The 24,592-nt window shown below is 38.2% G+C and overlaps 1 protein-coding gene across 2 annotated transcripts; it reads right to left on the bottom strand.

Annotated features, from left to right (window-relative positions):
- Positions 1 to 101: 101 nt before the first annotated feature.
- Positions 102 to 23,429, bottom strand: LOC143859970 (uncharacterized). 2 transcript variants are annotated; one of them, XM_077370457.1, is made up of 13 exons: positions 22,574 to 23,429; positions 20,741 to 20,915; positions 19,267 to 19,350; positions 18,881 to 19,122; positions 18,540 to 18,768; positions 18,003 to 18,082; positions 17,846 to 17,930; positions 15,416 to 15,547; positions 15,210 to 15,323; positions 15,055 to 15,102; positions 8,504 to 8,588; positions 1,509 to 1,565; positions 102 to 569 (listed from the first exon to the last, which is right to left on the bottom strand). In XM_077370457.1, exons 1-13 carry the CDS (start codon positions 22,792 to 22,794, stop codon positions 469 to 471), a joined length of 1,653 nt encoding a protein of 550 aa, XP_077226572.1. In that variant the 5' UTR covers positions 22,795 to 23,429; the 3' UTR covers positions 102 to 468. The 2 variants fall into 2 exon arrangements, with proteins under 2 accessions (XP_077226572.1, XP_077226573.1); XM_077370458.1 differs by lacking the exons at positions 15,055 to 15,102; positions 15,210 to 15,323; positions 15,416 to 15,547.
- Positions 23,430 to 24,592: the final 1,163 nt, after the last annotated feature.

The raw sequence follows: 24,592 nt of genomic DNA on the forward strand, positions 1-24,592 counted from the left end.
ACTTAGCAATTTACACAGTCTAAGCTTGGAGAAGGTCACAAAGATTGATCATTTCAAAAAAGAAAATAAAAAATAAAGAACACAGAGATGGGACTGTAATGAGTAAAAAGGATTCATGAATGACCCTTCATTTAAGCTTAGTCTTGACAGCGAGCGAGAGGGCTTGACCAAACTGCTACATATAAGATTAGCAAAAGAATTAATATTTACTTTCAAGAACTAATTTTACAAGGATCCTGATTCAAGCAGGATCAGAGACTACTCTTACATAGAAGCAAAACCCATACACTTTCCTCTGGGTTTAACCTTCCACCTTTCGTGGCAACAAAAACTCAAGCCCCTGCAAATATAGCTGCCTCAGAAAACCCAGAGGGCAATACCTGGGGAGGAAGAAAACAAACATTTTTACTCAGGTGTGTTGGGTTTGAGCTTCTTTTAGCTATCTGATGCTGTTGGATTAATGGTAATTTATGGAATGGATGCATTGTGGGTGTTGGAGACTTCTAGCTGGGGAGGCAAAAGGTTGAGGAAGCTCCCTTTAACTGGTTGATCATCTGGCTCTGGAGCATCTGTCACGAGTGAGTGTAAAGATGAGAAAGAATGACAATATGTCAGGAGAGTGGGTAACAGCATTCCTCATTTAAAAAGTCGCATAAAGTCCTTTCCAGTTAAGGTTGAGTTTGAGCCATTTGACATGGAAATAGTGTAGACAGGAAAAGAAGCAAGCACCCTGAAATAATATCCGGAACCCACTAGGTGATTGTCACAAATACACCAGAGGAGTTGTCTATAATCTATCTATCTATCTATCTATCTATATAATAAATGCTAAGGCCATGCTCGTTTAAGATTGTGAGTGCTAAACCTATTATAAGACTCAAATTTAAGCGTAATTGTGAGTTCAATAATCAGCTTAGCACTCACAATCAGTTGTCATAATCTTAAACGAACAGGTCCTAAGCATGTTTTTTTCCATTGTCATTCACTTTCTTTGCAAGATTTTTTTTTATTGGAAAACCTTTTCTTGATACCTCGTGTTTAATTTTGATAGGGTTGGGGGCCGCTAATTTAAACTTGCTCTGGTGGGCCCATTATTTTACACATCATGCTATGATGGGGTGGGGGCCAACATTTTTATACCATGCCTAGCATGGGTGGGTTCTACCATTGCACATCTCATGTTATTGATGAAACAGGGCCAACGTTTTACATCTCATGTAAGGCCTGCCATTTTACACCCCAAGTTTTGGTGGGTGGGCCCCACCATCTCTGCCCTAACTTCTCTGTAGGGCGGAGCCCACCATTTTACCCCCAATGTTATTGACGATGAGCGGTCCACCATCTCTATCCAAACCTACGCATTAGGGTGAACCCTGCCATTTAGCACCTCATGTTTTGATGGGATGGGGCCCATCATTTCACACCCATGCATAGCATGGGACCAGAATACTGGTGTGTGTGTATCCAAGACAGTTGTACTTAACCGACACAAGGAAAAGGGAGAATACCAAAGAGAGTCTTGATGGATGTCCTCTTTGGTTTGTTGCTCTTCTTCTTCAGCTCAGCTGCAAAAAATCAAGTCAGCAATAAAGATCAGCAGCTGCAAAGCAGGTGATCCATTTGGGAGGATTAGCAAGGAATACATTGTCTAGAGATATTCAATCTTGCAATTAATGCAAAACATAATTGAAATAAAATGTTACATTGCCAAAAACTAAGTCCTTTATTTTTTAAATAACGGTCAAGATATTAATTGATCAAATAGACGTGAAAAAGCCTGGGTTCTAGATGATCACATTACAGATAGCAAGGGTCAATAGTCATCACTCATCCCACAACCACAACTAATCTAATTACGAAAGAGAAAATGAATTTATGGTGTGAAGCTCTACCATCAAAAGACCCTAGATTTGTCTTGAATCTAAGTAAAACAGTAAGAGGAATCATACTTCCACTTAACTGGAAATCGAGACCAATAAGACTGGTGGATACCTTGACTACCTCGCCCTGGATGATTCCAAAAAAGCACTCAATGCAGGCTCGTCCCAGATTAATTTCCAATCTAAAAATATTATTTCAACGAAAAAACCACAAAATTGTTACCATTGCCGCCCACTTGATAAATTTGAGAGCAGATATTCAAGGCCAGAAATTGCCGACCCCAACTAGTTTGGGAAAAAAGGCTTAGTTGAGTTGAGATATTCAAGGTCAAAAATTCAATCACTTGCATACCATCAAATATCTTTTGATTTCTTTCATTTCATATGGTACACCCCATAAAATGGCATATGGTTGCCACCTTTATATCCAAATGGACCTCCTGGCCACCTTATAAAAGGTTTCACTATCAAATACAGTTGCACCCATGATGTTGTAACAATTTAGGATACTTACCAATATCTTGTGAGCTGATTTTCAATGGAAAAGGAGATGATTTGTGATTTCTACCCCCATAGACAAAGCAGATGTACTTGCAATATGGAGTTCCTTTCTCTTGAACATCCGATAGCATAGTTTCAAAACTCCTCCGCATCATCGTGGACTGCCCCAAGTCGCCTCCCATTTACCTTGGGCCACGTTCATGTCCGAGTCTGCGTTTTTCCCTACAAAGTCAATCAAAACCCCTTTGATTCTCCCAAGTTATGGCCGCATCAACTAAGTACTCAATCGCATATGCCGAGTACTCGACTGTGTCGTGCCGAGTGAACTAGGATTTGATTTGGCCATGTTTTGACCCTCATCCATGTTTTTAAACATTATGACATGTGTGTAGATTGATCACTAATGTCTCCCAAAAAAGGCCCACATTGAGGGCAGCAAAGGAGCAGCCAAAACACAACTAGATGAAGTCTGGTGCCCACCAATAACTACAGCAAAATGAAAAAAAAAAAAAGGTTTCACAAGGAAAATTGAGAGTCCAAAATCCAAATCCGCCTACCATTCTTACAGGGGACACAGTGTCACTCTTTGACAACCCATTAGGTGAAAGATAACAATCAAACTCTTCTTGCTTAAAGTTCCCCCTAAACACCCCCTCCTCTCAAACCACCCTACCCCTCTCTTCAATAGCAAATACTTGACAGACAAATATCTATAGGCAACCAATCTATACAACCTCGAGCATGGTTTTAAATTTCAGCAAAACCGACATGAAACAACTGAAATGGTCCCATTCCCCACCCCATCAAAACACATACCAAAACCAAAAAGGATACGGAAGCCAAAACTGTGAGTGTATATAAAACATTATTTCGGTTGAAAATTGAAAACATGTCAGTTTCAGTAGAAAAATCCATAGAAAATTCCACAAAATCATTAAAATATTTGGAAATATAAGAAAATGATGGAAATTAAGATGAAACTTTAGGAAATGTTAGAAAAAAACATTTCTTTTATTTAAAAATAAGGAAAATAATTTTCTTCTATTTTTATTAAATGGTAAATAATTTTCTTCTATTAGAAATATTAAAAATTATAAATAACATTAAAAAATTAAATAACACACTTCATACTATTGTAGTGTTATATGCTATCTTTTATTTTATTATAATTATTTTTGTATTTTATTAAAAATTAAAAAATCATTAAATTTCTAAAAAAAAAAAACTAACAAAATCAAGATATGTGCATGTTTAGCTATGCTCTCTTATACATAAAACTAATGTTGTACTTTTTCACTATTTTCAATCTTTCTTATAATTTTTATAATAAAATTTAAAAATGATTTTAAAAAAGGAAAATATCTTTCTTTGTCATTTACTGTATTAGTGGTATACTATACCAATATAAACTCAACTCAACTCAACTAAGCCATTGCCCCAAACTAGTTGGGTTCGGCTGGTATACTATACCGATATGTTTTACATAATTATACTGATAAAAAAAACACGTGGAATGTGGTGTGTATGGTGTATAAATATCTATATGAATTACATGTGAAATGTGCTATGTACTTAATTATCTTACATGCGCTAGGTGTTCACTACCGTTAAACCGCTATGGGTGGTTTTCTTGATCATATGACAGATTTTGAGTGTATTTGTGCTTATTCTAACATGCCTAAAATTCATCTTATGTTCGCCATTTACATGTTTTCATACATTTCTGTGATTTTGAAAGATAACAATCAAACTCTCCACTCACACCTCCCAAAATCCACTCTCCAACACCACTTGTGATGAAAGCAGAACTAAGCAGGTGCATGAGAAAACGTGAAGACGACTTCATTTCAGGATGAAATACATTAAGCCGCTGAACTGGGGATACAACCTATAGCTGTATGGAAGGGAAGGGAATTCCATAAAAACTAGCTCTTACATAAACTCAATTCAAGATGAACAAATGGAGTGCCATGTAAGCCCAAGGGCCTTCTTGTTTTCACCACATCTCGAAAGACAACTTCTATTTCCACATGGCTAACTTCTTCTCTATTCTCTCCACTACTAGTCCCAATCGAGATTATGAGAATGGGTGGGGGGGTGGCTATGCCAAGTGAGAGTCCAAGAAAGTGATTGGGAGATTTGGTTTTGCACCACAATATTATGGTTAACAAGAATTAGTTTGGACCCTACAATATCTATCCATATCTATCCACAGTAGTGAACTCTTCCCAAAATTCATGAGAAGCCCAAAACCACCTCAAACTCTCTCAATATGGCTTGGAGATTTCAAACTTCCTCTTCTGACATTGCATACAGCTAGTAATTCATTTGCAAATAGATATAAGATTGGAGGAATACTTCCATATGTCGTAAATCCTTCATTTAGTCATCTTCCCTCTGTCCATTTTTAAAAAAAAAGTCATCTTCCCACTGCCAACCTAAGGTTAAGGATAAATGCTTCCACCACCAAAATTAACAGAAATGAAGAGTAATCCTCGAACATCTTTTCTTTCAAAGAAAAAAAATATAACTATTTATTCAAAGAAAACATAAGCAAAGAAAAATATTATAGAAGGGCTAGAGATTGCCCCTCTAGGGCCTCCACTAGCAAGTCTTTAGTAACACCAGCCCTTTACAACGTATTAGCTTAGACTGTTAGCCTCCCTAAGAAAAACTCTCAACCCCTTGATAACTATACAATCTCATTTATGATGAGACCCAAACAACACAAATGTCTACCTCTAAATCCCTACTTAGTCGCATTATGAGAACTACCTTGATGGGGACATCAACAATGGTCGTGGATTCAAGGTTTACAAGCGTAGATGTGGAAGAGACTGATAGCGGGAACTCTAGCATGGGTTACAGATATTGTCATCTTTTTTTTACTATTTACTTTCTATTTTCGTCATTTTATTGTAACCTACTTTTAGGCATCAAATCTCATCCGTTTGGCATGTTTTTTGTATTATTATAAAGGTTTTTCAATTAATCACATGATTTGGATGTGATTTGAGCAAGTTATGAGTGTTTTTAGGAAGTGGTAAGGGTCTATTACGGGATTACTATTTTAGGTAAGTTTTTATCTTTACTTAATTTACTTTGGATTAGATGAATGATTGAGATTAGTTTTTAACTTTAAGTTATCTTCTAGGGTTCCTTTTCTTATAAATACATCTTATGAAAGCAATGTCAAAGGACTTTTGAATATTGAATAGAATTGAGAATTTTTTGTGAGAGTTATTGTGGCTTGGACTTCTTCTCTTCTCCTCTTGGTGGCTTGGAGCCATTCTTCTCTCATCTATTCTCTTCTATTATCTTCAATCAAATCAACACAAACAAGATTAGTAAATCTGATTTTCTATTTTCTTTGTTCTTGAACCCTAAAACTAGAAAACCCAAAATCCATAGATCTCCCTTGTTCTCCAAGATCTTGTTATGAGATTTTGAGGGATTGTTTTTATGATTAAACCTCAGCCTAAACACCCAAGAACCCTAATTTTAAACCCCTTTTGAGCCTTATTGCAATTTTCATCATTTTCAAGCCCTAAAACTAGTTTTAGTGAACCCTAACCTAAACCTACCATCAAATCAGAGCTTAACTCTAAATTAACCTTTCTTTTACCTTCTAATAAACCTTAACCTAAGATTTATACAGTAGTATTAAACCAAAATCCCAGATCTGACAAATTACCAAAATACCCTTACAGCCCAAAACTGGACCGTTTTGAGTCTTTTATTGTTGCTGGACAATTTTTTTTTGTTTTTCTTCATTGGATATTATTATTTTCATACCTGTGTTACATCTATTTCATTGGTACTTATATTAGCTTTTAGTTATTTCAATTGGTTGCATGCGTAAAACATAGTTTAGGCCTAATTTTGTCATTAACAATTCACCTGAAAGAGCTTTACCTATTACCCCTAGTTTATTAGTAACAAAACGGATTCTTCCGATGTATAAAATAAAAATTCCAATGGCTTTTGCTACTATGACATTCCCAACCACGATTTTTCAATGCATTCTAAGCCTAGATATTGCTGCTGCCCGTTAATTAAACCTTCATTAAATCAGCCCTAGGTTAGTCCCTTTAGGTATTGTCCTGCATGACACCTTCTACGGTCAATTGATCGTCAAATCTAGCAGAAATTGTCAGCAAACCAGTCAAAAGAACCATCACCTCCACTTAGTTGGAATCCGCCGCTCCAATCAGGTAATAAAATTCCCACAAAATCTCTGTGGTAATCTCTAAACACCCTTTCTACACCTACTAGTCCAGAATTACCCTAAGAGAACCCATCAAAATTGCATTTGATGGAACCGAAAGGTGGAGTCATCCAAAATGCCGCTCTCATTTTCTTCACTTTCCTGTTCTTTAATGTCTCACTCACTTTTTGAATAAATATGCTATTGAAACCTCACTGAACTTCTCCTTTTAAACAACCCATCTAGCTAGGAGGAATTCGACATTCCATAACAATCATATAAAAGGCTAACATTTCCCTTCAAATACACATTGATTCCTTTCTTTCTACCCATACCAGAGAATTGCGCTAGGAGCCGCAAACCACAAAACTCTCTTAGATTTGATAGGCCTACACCAGTCGTAAAATAATTCCATGAGCGACCAAAGTAATACCATTGCATACCAAACCATCGCATCACCGAGTTCCATCCTGTTACTATATGTTTGTATTCACTGCAAGGGCATAATTGTCCTTCGCTTGATTCGAAAATGTACCCACTGTGGAAGAGAAACCCACATGGTTACACATGTTGGGAGATTCATGATAAACCATCATGGGCACATCGTGTATCTCTTACTGTTAATGGTGCTCCAACCTAAGCTATATGACATATACGTTTTGGATTGAGGAAAAGGGGGACGAGAGGCGTCCCGGGGGGGGGGGGTACAGGATTATATTCAATCTAAGAAGTCGCTCTTACCAACTAGCCGGCAACCAAGCCTGAAGTCACTCTTACTGACTGGCCGGTATCCAAGCCTCCGTCTTATCCCTTTGCTCCCGCAGGGTGCTATAACATCTCTTTCAGATCCTTATCATCCAAGTACCGGGAAGGGACGCGGGGGGGGGGGGGGGGGGGGGGGGGGGGGGGGGGGGGGATAACATATCCACAAGGACATAGTGGCAATTTGTATTTGCTACAAGGGCACAATTGTCCCTTTTAAGTTTATTTAATGAAATGAGTACACTAGGATGGTAGTTGATAGATATAACTCCTGTTCCCATCCATTACTCTCTCTCTCTCTCTCTCTCTCTACCATACACATATCTCGACGTCATTGAAAACCGAAGGAAAATATGACCTGTAGTTGTTCCCATATGCACATGACACACCTGTTACCTGGCTGAAATCTTTTCCCTTGCAGCACGTCTACAGTGTCGATCTAACCGAGAATTTCTGTCCACAAAAAAAAATTTAACTCTGAATGGAATGGATGGCTGACTACAGTGTCCTCCAAAAAGTCTCCTTCTTGCCCTTCTCCACAAGCGTGGCAAGGAAGGATCTAGCAAAAAAAGGCCTCCCCTCAAACTTCATAAAAATCCTGCTAGTAATTTTTTTACAAAAATTAGAAAAGTGCGTCATAGAAATACCTAAAACGATCCTGATTCTCCAAATAGAACTAAACACCATTCTTCTCGTAGCATAATCGGTGAAGTTCCACTCCACATATGTCCACTTAGCAAAGTAAACCATGTTTTTCTGGTCACAATTACTAGAATTGATACTTTCATTAGCGTTACGCACACTATCTAAGATGATGTTTAAGTGGTGGGCTAAGTACATGGCAAATTGACAAGTTGAGATTCTGCTTCCCTTCTGTCCTTCCCTGATAATCAATTACAACAGTTGTACTGATGACTTTTACATAAACAAAAATATTATTGGCCTATCACAACAAAATTGGTGACAAACCCATGTCAACACTTTGATAATAGTTAAAAAATGAAGAAAAATATATTTCTCCACTTCTTTACTTGAAAAATGCGACATGGCCCATACAAGGCCACTGTGGCATGGGTATAATAATGTATTGGGAATGACATTATTACACTGTAAAATTTGAAAGCACTACAAACATAGCGAGAGAAAGACTTACACATTCCGGCTAGTTGATGATCGTTGACAATTTCAAAGTTCTTATATGTGTAACCCACGAAGTTAATATCCTTTGATGAAAGCATCTGAGATAGAAAGAGAGGTAACCAACTTCAGCATTAGTCCAAACTAGGTAACAGCAACAAAAAAAAACACTGAAACTCAATATGAGTAGACCCTTGGTAAATTAAAGAATATATTATGTTTCAGACTTTAATATAGCAATAACTGAGTTCTCCATGTTGTCTACATGCTAACACTACGTAATTTCCCTCACACACTGTCACCTAAGCGTATTATGCATTCTATAGCATGCGCTACAATTTTATCAGTTTCCCAGTTATTTTTCAGTTTCCACATGTGCATGTGTGTCAATGTAATCATGTAGTGCTGATTGAGGACCAAGTTGCATTACATTACATGAACACATTATTGAAAGTTCATGTCTGACATCAAAAGGACCTTTGGGATAGATCAAGGAATCCTCTTAATGGGTCCTAACATAACATCTGATTAGCTCACTGAGTCAGGGGAAGAACAAATCCAAGTGAAGTCATATCTTTCCTTTGACAAGAATAGGTGATGTCGCACCGGGAAGAGAAATTGAAGAAAGGTAAGAGAGGAGAAGCAGAAGAGAGTAGAATGAGAAGAATAGGAGAAGAAGAGAAGAGGAGAACTAGAAGTAGCAGAAGAGAAAAATTAGAGGGGAGAAATCTCAATTCAATTAATCAACCTAAACTTCCGAAAACCCTAATACATGAGGCTTATAGGCAATTGAACTAAAATTCCATGGAAAATAAAAGACCCTAAAAAAACATGGAAAATAAAATCCTAGAAACAAAATAACATGAAAATAAGTCCCTAAAAGTTCTAATGGGCAAATATGCCTCTTATTGGGCCTACAATCTACATCATTCTACCCCCTCTTGAAAAGAACTCCCTGTCGAGTTTTAGTTTGGATCAAAGATGTAAACGATCAACTAAATCAGTACCAGTCGTAATCCGTCAGAGGCAATCGTAATCCGTCAGTAGCAGTCGTAATCCGTCAGAGGCACTACGGATGTCTAATACTAGCGAAAATCGTGAAAGTGATTTGAAATGCTGGCGGAGCGATATGGAATAAATCGCCCATGTCGAATCATAAGAACACAAACCACTTTGAAGAAGTAAATTGACTGGAATGAAAGCAACGTACTCCTCCTGGATGGGCGTGATAGCTACAGGCAATATCAATCCATTACCATCCTCCAAAAGATCAACATCTGTTGATATCTTATCAGGCTCAGTAGAATAAACAAGAAATTCATCTGCTAGGACCGTATCTGGCTCAGTGCTGTCATCTGAAGTGCAAAAATCCTCTGTCTAAATATCCACGGGAAACTCAACATTGTCACTATGCTCATGTTCTGATGTGGATGAGATATGCTCAGTGCAATGCTCAAGCTCTACATGCTCTGGTAAAATGACTCGTCAATCATTGGACTTTCTGGTTCTACATCTTCATCAAATGCGAGATCATGTGTTGGTCAAAATCAGAAAGGGGATTTGACTAGAAAGCATTTGCTAAGGAACAATGCCCTACTTGGAAAGTGATTGAGGAGGTTGAACGAAGAGCGGAGTGCTCTTAGGATAAGAAAATATGGTGAGGGATGGGATGTGTTGATGGGGAGAGAGATAAGGTGTTGTAGAACTTGGGGGTGTGAATGTCCACATGTAGTGTCAAAGTCGAGTTTGTATCATTGACTAGGTTTTGGCTGTTTCGGGAAGATGTGTGGTTGAGTAATGGTCCTCTACCGTACATATCCGAGCCTCTATTCTATGTAGGCTAGTGTGTGAGAAGGGGGGAAATTCACTAGGTTTAGAGGAGCACAATGCTCTTTGGATAAGAATCGCATTGGGAAAATATGGGATGGGGTGGGTGCGTGGGTGGGTGGGGGGTGAAATAGGTAGTGGCAGAGTCTCGGGGGTCTGGAGGTCCATGTGTAGCATCAAAGTCGAATTTTTATCATTCACTATGTTGAGGATGGGAAATGAGAGGGGGTTAGGTTTTGGGAGAATGTGTAGTTGGATAAAGGTCATATTTATCACAGTTATCCAAGGCTCTATAGGGTAGTATGTAAGAAGCGGGTTCGTTATATGTTGCTACAAGAGACTGGGTCAATTGTGAGTGAATTTGTTGTTGTAACCTTAAGGATGAGATTAACGAATTGATACTTCTCCTTGATGGTCTTATGAGTGTGGTTGTGTCATCCTTTATTTGTGATAGAAGGGTTTCGGCTTCGGATTCGAAAGGAAGTTTTGCCATTCATTCTTTCCTCCGTCGCTTGGCTACTGGTCACCAATCTTAGCCTAAGTGGTCCCAGGTGTAGTTGACGAGTATTCCACCTAAGTTATGAAGTTTTTGTAGGACGTCATTGATACCCCTAAGAGGAATGCAATCATTACTTTTATCCCCTTTTTGGTAAAATTTTCGAGCTCAAAAGGATCATACGCTAAAAGATTCACGCCCTTCTCGCTATGACGTCCAAATTCAAACTTCCGCTCTTTCAAAAGGGACAAGAAAGATGATGGGAATACTCACGAGACCCCAACAAAACCAAGGATTTTTATTTTTTTTGCAAAAAATGCAATCAAATTTTAATTCATTGCAGGCAGCAAGAGTTAAGGGACAAGAAAGATGATGGGAAAACCCACGATACCTCAACAAAACCAAGGATAAATATTTTTTCCAAAAAATGCAATCACATTTTAATTCATTGCGGGTAGCAAGAGTTGTGTGGAGGGGATCCTTGGTTTTGTTGGGGTCTCGTGGGTTTTCCCATCATCTTTCTTGTCCCTTTTGAAGGAGCGGAAGTTTGAATTTGGACATCATAGCGAGAAGGAGTGAATCGTTTAGCATATGATCCTTTTGAGCTCGAAAATTTAACCAAAAGGGGATAAAAGTAGAATACCTTGTTAAAAAGGAAAATTGGTTGGACATTATTTATATTCTTAAATCCCAGGACAAGTAGGAAAGAGAAGCAAAATAAAAAAGTTTTACTAAAAAAAGAAACCAACAATTAGAAAGGAAATTCCTAAATTGAAGGAAAATTGAAAAGAAAACTTTTGTGAGGTAAGAAAATGGGTCATCCCCGTTTCAAAAAAGGGCTCCAAAAAGGAAAAAGTCGAGACCATACAACCAAAGGTAAAGGACGTGATGGTAGCTGCCAACGACCCCAATACAAAATTCTATAAATAGGAAGGTGATCTTCTTGGAGAGGGATCGAATCATTGGAGAAAAAGATGTGCTAAGGAAAAGAAGATAAAGATTGAAAGAGAAAAAAAAAAAAAGGTGAGAAAGATATATAACTGATTGCTTTCCTTTTGCGAATGCATGCTCCCTTCAAGAAGAAAGTGGATCCTTTTGAGTCTATTCGAGGAGACTCAAAAAGAAGGTTTCTCTTAGACAGAAAAAGGATGACTCCTTGAAAGTTCTCTTCCGAGAGACTCAAGAAAAGGAAAAATTTGTATCTCCACAAAGAAGATCTCTCTCTTCCGGGAGATCCACAAGATGACTCAAGGGAGTTCATCTTCTTGTAGGGCCCTTTACACAAATACAGTAAAAATCTTTTATGACTCAAGAGAGCTCATCTTCCGGGAGGGCCGCTTACAAAAGAAGAGATTACGCAAAGAAGATTTTCCTCCTCTAGAAGATTCACAAGATGACTCAAGGAAGTTCTTCTTCCGGGAGGACCCCTCACAAAAATAATTAAAATCTTTTCCGACTCAAAGGAGATTGATTCTCTTCCGAGAGGACTCTCGTACACAAGCAAAGTCAAAACAAATTATCAATATTTCTTATGACTCAAGGGAGTTCGATTCCAGGAGGACTCACCCAAAATAAAGTCAAAATAGATGATATCTTTACAATTCAAAGGAATTCCTCTTCCTATGGGCCATTTTTACAAAGAGTCATATTCTAAAGAATTCCCCATGAAGCTCCTCTTCCAAAAAGAATATTTAAAGGGAACAATCAAAATTTACATTTAGATAAGATACCTCTTAATGGCAAGAGCCTCGTGCACTGGCTGCCCTTTTTTTATAAGATATCTCTTAGTGAATATGAATACTCAGAGTTGTTTTCTTTATTTGAGAAATGTAATTAACGGTCATTAGAACCGGAAGTGTACGTACCAACTAATTTAATAAAACCTCTTCTCGCAAGAGTTTGCAAGGGAAATTTGATCTCAATGTATTTTATGTGTATGATTTCCATTTCATGCATGAGAAATTTTGTTGCAAACAGATCCCTTACGCAGTGTTGTGGACTCATTGGCTAGAAAGAAACCGGAGGATGTTTGAGGGTAAGAAGAAACCCATTGGCATGGTTATTAGAGAGATTAGTTTAATCTTACTTCGGGCCAATGTTAGGAAGGAATTTTGCGGGTTACTCTATCAAGACCGTGGTTTTAAATTTCGGCGGCCGAAATATTTCGGTTTTGGTACAAACCGAAACGAAATTCACATGAAGTCGTTTCTTTACAAGATTTCGCCGAAATTTTACAAAAATGTCACCGAAATTTCAACTGAAATGTTATAATTTCCACCGAAATAGACGAAATGGCTAAAATTTCAACCGAAATTGACACCGAAATTTTAGACATTTCGGTCGAAATTAAAAAAATAAACGAAATCATAATCATATTTTTACATGATTTCGGCCGAAACATTTCGATTTCGGTGGTGGTCGAAACCGACACCGAAACCGAAATTTAAATCCTTGCCCAAGACATCCATAGCAAATGGGATATTATCATTAGGGGCAAAGTTCACATGGGCAAACAAATTTGGAATTGGAACACCCTAGCGCCTAACGTGCTCAAGCACCATTTTTACAGCTAGTCAATGCGCAACCTGGGCCCATTGAGCATTTGGGGGGGGGTGGGGGGGGGGGGGGGGCATACTCCAGGCTGACTGACAGGAAGAACTCTAACAAGGCAGATGTGCCTACGATATATACGGCCTCCGGCTGGTTGTGACCTGCCATAGTGACTCATATCTGTTGAGGGAGACTCTTATAATGTCTTTTGGGGGTAAGAAACAACTCTCTGGGGCTGTTGAGATTTTCCAATATCATCAATGAGACCAAGGAGATCTGCAATTGTAATTTTCATTCTTTTTCCTTTTCTCCATCTCCCCCGGACTTCCAACAATACGACTAATTTTCAGGCCAAGAAGGGTATATCTAGAACTGTTCTATTTGTGGGGCAATGTCTGCCCCCAATGTAATCTGTGTATTCCAGTGGTTCTCTATTAATGAAGTCGCTTACCCTTTCTCAACTCAACTCAACTAAGCCTTTGTCCCATACTAGTTGGGGTCGGCTAATGAAACCTTTAGAAAATTTTCATGAAGAAGGTGAAAGAATCTGCCCTGCTCAAATTGACCAAGTCCAATCCTGACACTAGTTGGGTCCGTCTACATTGATCATTTTCTTCCATTCTCTCCTACCCAAGGTCATGTTCTCTTTATGTTCCTAGCCATCAAGTCTTTCCTCACTGTTTCTACCCAAGTTGTTTTCAGTCTCCCCCTACCTTTTTTACTCCATCAACTTGGCATGAGTCACTTCTGCTCATTGGAGCATCCAAAGGCCTGCGTTGGATATGCCCAAACCGTCTTAAGCACATTGCCCCTAATGTAATCTGTGTATTCTAATGGTTCTCTATTAATGAAGTCGTTTACCCTTTCTCAACTCAACTCAACTAAGCCTTTGTCCCATACTAGTTGGGGTCGGCTAATGAATCCTTTAGAAAATTTTCATGAAGAAGGTGAAAGAATCTTCCTTGCTCAAATTGACTAAGTCTAATCCTGACACTAGTTGGTTTCATCTACATGGATCATTTTCATCCATTCTCTCCTACCCAAGGTCATGTTCTCTGTTATGTTCCTAGCCATCAAGTCTTTCTTCACTGTTTCTACCCAAGTTGTTTTCAGTCTGCCCCTACTTCTTTTTACTCCATCAACTTGGCATGAGTCACTTCTTCTCATTGGAGCATCCAAAGGCCTGCGTTGGACATGCCCAAACCATCTTAAGCAGTGCTCTCTCATCTTTCAATTGGTGCCACCCCCACCTTTTTACGGATGTCTTCATTTTTAATTATATCTAACCTTGTGTGGCCGCACATCCATCTAAGCATTCGCATCTCCGCCACACTCATCTTATGCACATGTTGCTTCTTGGTGGCCCAACATTGTGAGCCATACAGCATGGCTGGCCTCACAGCTGTCTTATAAAACTTTCCCTTCAACTTGGTAGGTATTTTACGGTCGAACTCCTGAAACATGCTTCCCCTTCAACCAACCTGCTCTTATTTGCAGTTAACATCCTCTTCAATCCCCTACGTCTTCTTATTATGAAGGTCGCTTACCCATGCCGAGTAACCATGCAATACAAACCAAGAAAATACCGAGCTCCAATCAGGACATTGTATGGAAAAATAAAAACATGACGTGCCTGTTTAGAATCTTTAGATGCAAAGAAGTGGGAACCCCACCTACATCTGGTAAATGCATACCTTTCTCCAAGGGCCTGATTTTGATGAAGATTGATTTTGGTTTCCAGACTGCAACATGGACCCACGAAAGACGGATAAGAACATACAGTGAATAACTTAAGTCGCTAAAGTAGGTAGGTCAACAAGACCAGAAATTAAGGGGCAGACATTTGTACCTCTTCAAACTTCTCAAAGTTTTGAGTATCCAATTCATCATTGACCTCCGGAATAAAAGCAGCTTCCATCAGATATAATCTGTCCCACTGGACGCCCTCAAACCATGGGTGAGCCTGAAATTGGCAGGATCAACCAGATGAAGCATTATGTTATCGTGTTTTCAAAACCAGTCAAAGAACTTGGAATAGAACACACCGTACAACACCTTTATTTCATCAGCTCCTTTTGTTCCCAGTCTCTTCTCGACATTACATAGGAGTTTACTGATGAGATCTTTGGCTTCTGTAGATAGCTTTACTTCTTCAGGAAACTTCAAATGAGTCTTCCAGTTTACTATCTGTATGCAGAAAAAGAAATAGACATGTGAAAAATTCACAAGGAAAATACGATTATTTTAAGTATAAAAGGAATAGCATAATGCTATTATATTAGCAAAGATAGCAGTTCTAGTTTAGCAGAACATATAAAAAACCTTCACTTGCAAAAAGAAAATTATGGAAATTTCAGTAATGCTTAAAGTGTTTGAGAGAGAACAATATGGACCAGCCTTTTAGTATAAGTGTATTATGAAGTCTCAGTAGCACCAAATCGCCAGCAAACATATCATGAAATATCAGTTCCAAAAAATTGTACCTACAACTCAGCTGGTGATGACTGAGTCTCATTCAAGTAGGTTGTGGGCCAACAAAGCAAGCCCATTCAGCTCTAGACTAAAAAAGGCAATCTGCTATTCTAGTTCACATAGGTTCCCTCTAGAAATATATTCCACAGTGTACGTGATACGAGTCCAAAAATCAATAAATAATAATGAGACAAAATTGGCAGCCAGAAGACCGATATAGTGACAGAGTTTGCACTTCTTAAATCAGCAATCATGTAACAAGCCTAAGCACAGATGAAGAACAGTTATAGAATGAGACCAGCAATGTTGGACTCAAAATTTTAAAACAAGGGCAAAATAGTAAATCACTTATTAAAATAAGAAGAGAGAGAAAAAGAGGTGGTTACGCATCATCTTATCCCTAAAGTAAAAAGAGATAAATATAAAAGTTAAATCCCTAAATTTTAAGAAATAAAAATAACTCTCGCAAAATAAGTGAGTCGCCCACTTTTCAAAAAAGGAGTACATAACTCCCAGCAAAAAGATAAGTGATTATAGAATCCCAGATAAGGGATGAGGTGGCACCCACAACGGCTCCAAAAAAGAGAAAGTGGAGATCGTGAAGTTGAGAAAAAAAGGGGTGAGGTGGCAGTTGCTAACCACTTCAAGAGTTTTCTATAAATAACTCAAAATCCTTTAAAAAAGAGATCGGAACTTTGCGAAAGAAACGCGGCGTGAAGAAAAGAAGAAGGAGAAGAAAGAACGGTGAGAAAAGGTTACTGGCTAACAGCATCTTCCTTCTTTTTTTCTCTTTGCAGGCTTCTCCCAAAAAGTTCCAGAAATGAGACCAAGAAGAAGACATTTCTCCTTCGGGAGAAAGAAGAAAATCCCTTTAGAGAATTTCTCTCTAAAGGCCGCTTTAGGATCTCTTTCCAGAGACTCCCTAAAGGGAGAAGACCTTTCTCTTCCAGGAGAAAGATGATAGACGGCAATTCCCCCAAAAGATGAAGATGAGAGTTCCCCCAGAAGAGAGAAGACCTTTCTCCTTCGGGAGAAAGAAGAAAATCCCTTTAGAATCTCTTTCCAGAGATTTTCTAAATGTCCCTTTAGGATCTCTTCTTAGAGACTCCCTAAAGGGAGAAGACATTTCTCTTCCGGGAGAAAGATGATAAAGACGGCGGTTCCAGAAGAACTTTCTTCTTCAGAAGAAAGAAGAAAATCCCTTTAGAATCTCTTTCCAGAGACTTTCTAAAGGTCTATTTAGGATCTCTTCTTACAGACTCCCTAAAGGGAGAAGACCTTTCTCTTCCAGGAGAAAGATGATAAAGACGGCAGTTTCCTCCCGAAAGATAAAGACGGCGGGTCCCCCAAAAGAAAGATGATCAGAAAGAAGAAAATCCCTTTAGAATCTTTCCAGAGACTCTCTAAAGGTCCCTTTAGGATCTCTTCCTAGAGACTCCCTAAAGGGAGAAGACCTTTCTCCTCCAGGGGAAGGATGATAAAGATGACGGCTCCCCAAAGGAAAGATGGAGAAAGTTTGGGGAATTGAAGAAAATTACCATGACAAAGAAATTCCACCAGAAAGGATCTATTAACAAAAAATCAGATCTTTCTAGCGGATAATTAACGAAAGTTGTATTTAGAGAGGGAACATCTTGATGGATAATCAGAGGTGTTTCTTCTTCAAGAAATGTAATTAACGGCCGATAGAGCCGGAAGTGTACAATCCCAACCAAAATTAATAAAACCTCTTCTCGCAAGAGGGAAATTTGATCCCAATTTATTTTATGTGTGTGATTCACTTTTTCATGCATGTGAAATTTGTTGCGAACAAGCAGTAAATTATAGCATGAGCATAAAGAGCGATGTCTACCGACCGTTAGCAGTGAAGAGAAAAGGAGTATGAGATATCCTGTTAACCATAAAAGGAAAGATGCACGCAGATACAATGACTTGTCAAATTAAATGGAAGGCTTGTATTTTGAACTTATTTAATAGTAATACTTGATACCGCATCATAAACTTCACACTTGCCTTCCTACATGTTGACATTGGTTCATCTGAATAAAATGGTGGATAACCCACAAGCATTTCATACATAATAGCTCCAAGTGACCACCTGTGGTAACAAATGAACCAGAATTAAGAATAAATTAGTCTGAAAATAGAGAACAGATAAAGAAATACCCACCAATCACACTCCATTCCATAACCCTTCTTCAGCAAAACCTCTGGAGCAATATAGTCGGGTGTACCAACTGTGGAGTAAGCCTGCAAAGTTCCAGTATCCACAGTTTTAGGCAAACAGAAAACATATTGAAGCAGTGACCATAAATCCAACAAAAGCCTAGAAACTCAAACAATAGCTCAGTTAATAGATTATAAAAAACTAACCATATAAAAATATCTAAGGATACTACACTAACATCTAAAATATACTTCATAATTCAAAACAAGAGGAAATATAAATAAGGTTTTTCCATGATTGCTAAGTCAACATGAGAATGTCAACACTAAAAGAAAAGGTCAACATGAATGCAGACACCATGAGTTTCGTGTTACAGACCCTCAAAAGTGAGTATACTCCGATACGACCAGCACAATTTATTTTCAAGCTCACTCAACAAATGGAGAATCCATACTATTCAAAAAAGTACACAAATGGAGAATCCATTTGGCTCCATTTGGACAGTTACAAAGAATTAATCTTATTATAGTGGATACTTACCAGCATCCGCCTATTTCTTTGCCAATGTTGTAGCTGCTCCTGCTGCGTGCGCTTCGGTGCAGATGGGCGCCCATCACTTTGTAGAGCCCCGCTATAGTTGTTTCCCGTTGCAAAATCCTTTTCATGTAAATTAGGAAAATTATTGCAATCTAGTGGTTTACATAGTCCAAAATCTGAAAGCTTCATGTGACCGTATCTATCCAGTAACAAATTGTCAGGCTTGATATCTCTGTCAAAAAAGTCATTCGCAAGGGTTAATCCTTTTGATCTAATCTAGGCCAACAAAGCATTTCAAAGCTTCCATCAACAAAGTTGAGAATAGCCATCTACAAAGTACAAACCTGTGAATATAGTTATGCTTGTGGATTGATTCAATGGCCAGAACTGTTTGCCCAACATAAAATCTGGCCTCATCTTCTGTCAATGTATCTTTCCTCATCAGCAAAGTCATCATATCCCCACCCGGTAGATATTCCATAATGAGGTAAAGAAACTCCTCATCTTGGAAAGAGCAATAAAGTTTGACAATGCAGTTACTGTCGACCTCCGCAAGAATATTCCTTTCAGCTTTAACATGCTCAACCTAAACCAATATTTAAAACAAATTTTATATATATATATATATATATATATATATATATATATATATATATATATATTATATACACGCAAGACAAATTATAAATTTATAATAAGATCTTCTTACAAGCCTGCTACAAAGATATACCTGGCCTCTACGAAGCATCTCTGACTTCTTCAGCTTCTTCATTGCATACACATGACCAGTTGTCTTCTCCCTACAAACTCGGACCTGCACTACAGAAAAGAAAATTAAAGAACGGCACAATAGGGGAGAACAAGAATTAAAAAAATAGGGGAGAACAAAATGGAAGTGGTTATCAGCGAAAACAATTACAGTAGCAATGATTCGTAGCCTAAAGATAAATAATTCTTATTCAGTACAGCAACATCGAAGGCATTATGCAAAAGCAAGAGCTGATAAAAACTGCGGAGTTTAGATTAGCATGCATTTATTATATCTGTCGTAAGGGACATTCTACAGAATATGCCTTTTTGTATCCCAGCTAATGTCAAGATCACCGGACATTGCTCTATGGCGTGGGTCAAGACTCCTGACCCACAACAACGTAATTGTTACATCCAACAGAATTTTTTCCTACTCAGACTGCGAGAAGGTTGGCTGTTGCAAGTGATGTTCTTTTCTATTTATTAGTGCTACAGCCACAATGACCGAACTGTAATAAGGGAATAAATATGTTTTTTTCCATATACACATGGATATACAAATAGATATGGATGCATACATGAATGTCAAGCTTGGCCATCCGAAAAAAAAGAAGTAAAAAACAGAGAACGGCCAAACTTCTGTGAAAATAATCATAACACCAAACGTGTGTTTGTACAGTGCGTTTGTAATATCGCAAGTAGCATATTTTAAGATATGGGGTTTACATTAGGCCACAGAACCATGTCCATGACTCAAAGATCGTTAAACTAGAGCCAATCCAAGGTGCAAGGGTTTCATTTCAGCTGAACCCCCCCACCCCCAGAAAAAAAAAAAAGAAAAAAGAAGAAAACACACACACACACACACACACACACACACACACACACACACACACACACAAAAAAAAATTAATAAGGTAGTTGTGTGGGGGGGAGGGGTGTTCAGACAGGTACAAAAGCTTCTGTAAGGGATGGGGAAAAAAAAAACCCCATACAAAGCATTTTCGGGCAGCTGAAAAGCCCCATGTAATAGGAGAGCTTAGTCCCTGAGAAATCTCCTGCTGCAAGGGTTTCATTGAAACAAGATGAAAAGCAAGGGCAGTTCTGGTTGTGCATAATGCTTACATAAAGTTAGCTGTACCATATACAATAACATCTAAGTTTTAAAGATGTAGCCTAAAGTCTCATACATGTTTCGGTATCCATGGACCATGCCCACATCATAAAAAGTCACAAATGAACTGGATGAAGGGCTAATGAAACTGGATATGAAAAAATCGAACTGATATAAGGAATTGCAAAATTCAAGTGCAGCAATTCACATAAACAACTTACAAATATCAGTTTGGTAGCTACATGTATTAACAGATGGTGCAAAGAAAAATCAGTTGACAAGTATACAAAACAACCACCGCACTTTGAATAAACAAATTAGCAGTTGTAATAGAACAAACCTCTCCAAATGCACCCTTCCCTATCATTGTTAATAATTCAAAATCATCAGCACCCATTTTATGCCTCTGAAGACGCATGTATTCTGTTTCTTTCTTCTCCAAGTATTTTAGAAGATTGTTCTGCTCTTCCTCCGACACTTCAGCATCAGCCATCTTCCTCTCCAAGATCAAGCGCCTGCTTGAAAACAAAGGGATAGATGGATGGGTTACTAATGTACCACCATTTCAGTATAAAGAGATAGATGGGTTACTATAGAAAAACATTCAACTGGAGAAATAAGGGGAAATGGTATAAAAACAATGTCACTAAAAACATCCTTGGAAGGTGCGAATCATGCTTCCAGGGAATTGCATTTCCAAAGTGAAATTCAATTCACTTCCTAGATATTGGGGAAGCGTGTTTCCATTTTCAGGAAGCACATTCACAATTTCTGGGAATCGTGTTCCCTGTTGTCTTGTGTTTCCTGTACAATAAGACTGTGTTTAACGTTTTAGGTAAATTTTTGGGAATTTCGGAATCGTGCTTCCCAGTTTTATAAGTTCCCAAATCCCATAGAAATAGTAGTTTAACAACATATATTATGTTATTTATAGAGAATGCCACCAGAAGCCTAATTGAACATATATAGGAAGAGTAATTTGGTAAATGCAATGAGAGAACCAAAACCCTTTAAATTATTTGTGATTTACAATTTACAATACATGTTGATTTTAAACTTTTAGTTTTTGCTTTTCACTAGTGTTACATATCATTAGTTTTTTAAAATATATCATAGAATAATGTATAAAACTATTAATAAATAACCTGCAAGAAGAACCAAATTTGCATTACGAATTTCCACATTAACTTTCTGCAAGGTAAACTTTAGGTTAGAACTTAGAACTCAAGGCTACAGATCTCAAAGAAGTTCTACGAAATCTAAAGATCTCAAAATTGAAGCCCTAACAGCTGCAAAAAGAATGAAAACAAATAAATTTACATAAAACAGATAGTGACTTGGGGCTTCGCATTTTGTTTGTCCTAAGAGTGGTTTCAGCTCTTGCAATGTTCAGTTAGATCTCAACAATTTGCTGAGTGTGCTTGACAGTGGATGCATCATCCTGAAGTGTAATGTGTGCCACTATATGAGCCCAACCCAGGAAGCTTCGTGGCATTTTCTAGGTCATGCCAGTCTGCCATGCAAGATGGACCCAACAATTGCCGGCAAGCTTTCTGACAAGTTCAATGGTCTGTCAAGTACTTACAAGCAAATACACACTGATTATTGAGGATATTCTGCCGATGTCATTTAGTAGGCCAACCTAGATCTACTCTGCACTGGATAAGCCGAGATTATGAATATCTTGAAATGGTTTATTCTATCATATGCTGTATCTCTCAGGGAAGCCAACTCAGTGGCTTATGCTTTGAGATTCCATATCTATGCATTTGCAATCTTCTTTTCTATTCAAAGTGTCAACAGAAAACTACCACCCACCATGTCGAGAAACTAGGAATGTAACGACCCAATAAAGCAATGAGAAGAATACAACAGACAACAAGTTTTACTTATTTAACAAGACCAAATAGTTTATCTTATAGATCCCAAGAAGTCTAAAATTCTTCTTAATAAATAGAAAAGAGTAATGCTAGCCAGACCAAGAGTACGACCGAGCAGGGGACCAAACAAAAAGCTTCTTGCCACACCATCACCACTTAAGTTTAGGAAAATCAACAAGAAAAGTAATTTTTGTGCACACATGGCACATTCTCATTGTTGGGCTCTCTCCCCTGTCATACTCTCGGTCTCCAAATCATTTCCAATAGAGAATTAAGAACTCTAGAAATCATACCGCTCCTTTCGCTCCTGCAAGTTTTTCATCTGCTCCTTGTAATGGTTCTCTATATACTGCTTCGCCGCAGCAACTTTCTGTTTCGTAACATTCGAAGGCGCCTCCTCACTTGTGGGAGGCTTCCCCCCTGCCCCATTAGCCATCGCATCCTTTTTCCTATTCGAATACCTCATCTTATCTCGAGGTTGAAACTTCTGAAACCAACTCCTCGCCGAATCCATTACGAAAAAAAACCCACCAAAACATCAACAGTTAAAAAACCCACATTCTCCTAAATCCATTTCTTTTTCTCCCCAAATCCAAAAAACAGACCCAATCCTTTAAATGTCATGAATAAGACTGTCTCTATAATCCCTCCAAACCTCAATTTCTAGGTTTCCAATTCAAATAAAACGAATAAATAAACAATATCCTCAGAAATTTATACCAGACTCCGAAAAAATCAATCTACACATGATCAATGCCAAATTGGCAACAAAAAAAACCCTAACTGCTCCTTACAAATGATAACTCTATACCTTTCAAATGCAACACAGTTTACGAATAAATTGAACTAAAATATACAAAATCCTATGAAATAAGAATCGGATCTATGCCCTAGAGATAAGTCCTCGACCAGAAATCGGGAAAAAAATGGGACAGATCCTACAGAAACCCTAAAAACCCTAATTTGGGAAATTCTAGGGCAAATCGGGACCAAATCGGAACGTGAAAAGTTCGTAACACGGATAATTCGGCAAAGAATTCGGATTACCGAGTGTTTTTTCGCTAAAAAGATTGATCCGAAACCCTAAAAGGCACGGAAATCGAACAGCCCGCCATTTTCGCTGCATTAGAACCGACCTTCTTTCTTTAATCCGTTCAAACTGGATTTTTAATAGGCGTATAAATAGAAGAGTTAAAAGGTAGTTTTCCAAATTATCGTGACGCGATATTATGTTGCGATAAATAGGCTAGTGGTTTATCGCGAGAAAGATCGTTATCCGAATGGGCATTGCGCACACTAGTGCAGCCCCCGAAAAAGGGATTTAATAGATGCCTTTTCTTCACGGGCCACCCCTCTTATAGGGGTGCCAATGTACACAGACGGTCGGAATGCGAAATTAAACGGATAGGATCCCTCATATCCGAAATTAAACAGGATAGATAGACGCATTTAGAGACCCTATCATAGGATCCGAAATTGTTACTGATGGGATCCATCCAGACAACCAACAAAAGCCCTTTGGATAGTCTTAAATCCGATTTTATTATACTATTTTACGAAAATACCCTCTAGTTTTTTCCGTTTGGATATGCTGATTTTAGAATCATGGATTTCCTCAAAATCCTGGATAAAAGATTAGATGAGAAAGGAGACTCTATGTCGTTTTCTAATTTCACACCCTTCTTTCTGTCGAGCTAGAGAGATGGAGATCGTCTCATTTCCAAGTTTTAGAAATCTCAAGATGTGAGAGATTTCTTACTTAAAATCCAAGAAGCAATGCTTGGGATAGCATTGAAGTAGCCTGATCATGAACCATCTTTTACACTGTTTTCAAACTAAAACCTGAATTCTAAAGTCCGCAATATGTATTTTTCAAAATATTCCAAGTTTTAGGTTTTTTTTTTTCATTCATCTCTCAAGTCTCGAGTGCCCTACTCTCTTCTTTCTCTAACCATTGACCCTAAGTCCCTAGCCCATTGTGTTGTTGCCACTGCAGCTTGCCCTATCAATAAGGATTTTAACTCTGTAAAATGTAAGTAGGACCAACTCAGACACTCCATTGGGACAGTTCAATTTGAAATGGATTGTGGCAGAGAGATAGGAAGTAGGATCTGAAGAACACCCCGACATCAACCTGACCAATAACAAATTTGAATGGACCGTGACTATCAGATACTTGGATCCGATCAGAAGTGGACCCGGTGACAGCCGAACCCTGTAGTCTATTTATGAATATGCTTTCTACACTACAAGGCGTTAGTACTGAGTAGGGGAAGAAAGAGGGATAAATTACAAATATATAATTTCCTTTA

This window comes from Tasmannia lanceolata, unplaced genomic scaffold (genome assembly GCF_043159265.1).
Source record: "Tasmannia lanceolata isolate RefF3 unplaced genomic scaffold, GAP_Taslan_0.1 ptg000037l, whole genome shotgun sequence".
Lineage (NCBI taxonomy): Eukaryota > Viridiplantae > Streptophyta > Magnoliopsida > Canellales > Winteraceae > Tasmannia > Tasmannia lanceolata.

Excerpts from the sequence above, each read along its gene's own strand:
- LOC143859970 (XM_077370457.1), bottom strand. The coding sequence starts at position 22,794 with ATGGATTCGGCGAGGAGTTGGTTTCAGAAGTTTCAACCTCGAGATAAG. Across the intron at positions 18,083-18,539 it reads AAAGAAATAGGCGGATGCTG|GCTTACTCCACAGTTGGTAC; the intron begins GTAAGTATCCAC and ends GGAACTTTGCAG. Across the intron at positions 1,566-8,503 it reads TCATCAACTAGCCGGAATGT|CTGAGCTGAAGAAGAAGAGC; the intron begins GTAAGTCTTTCT and ends GATTTTTTGCAG.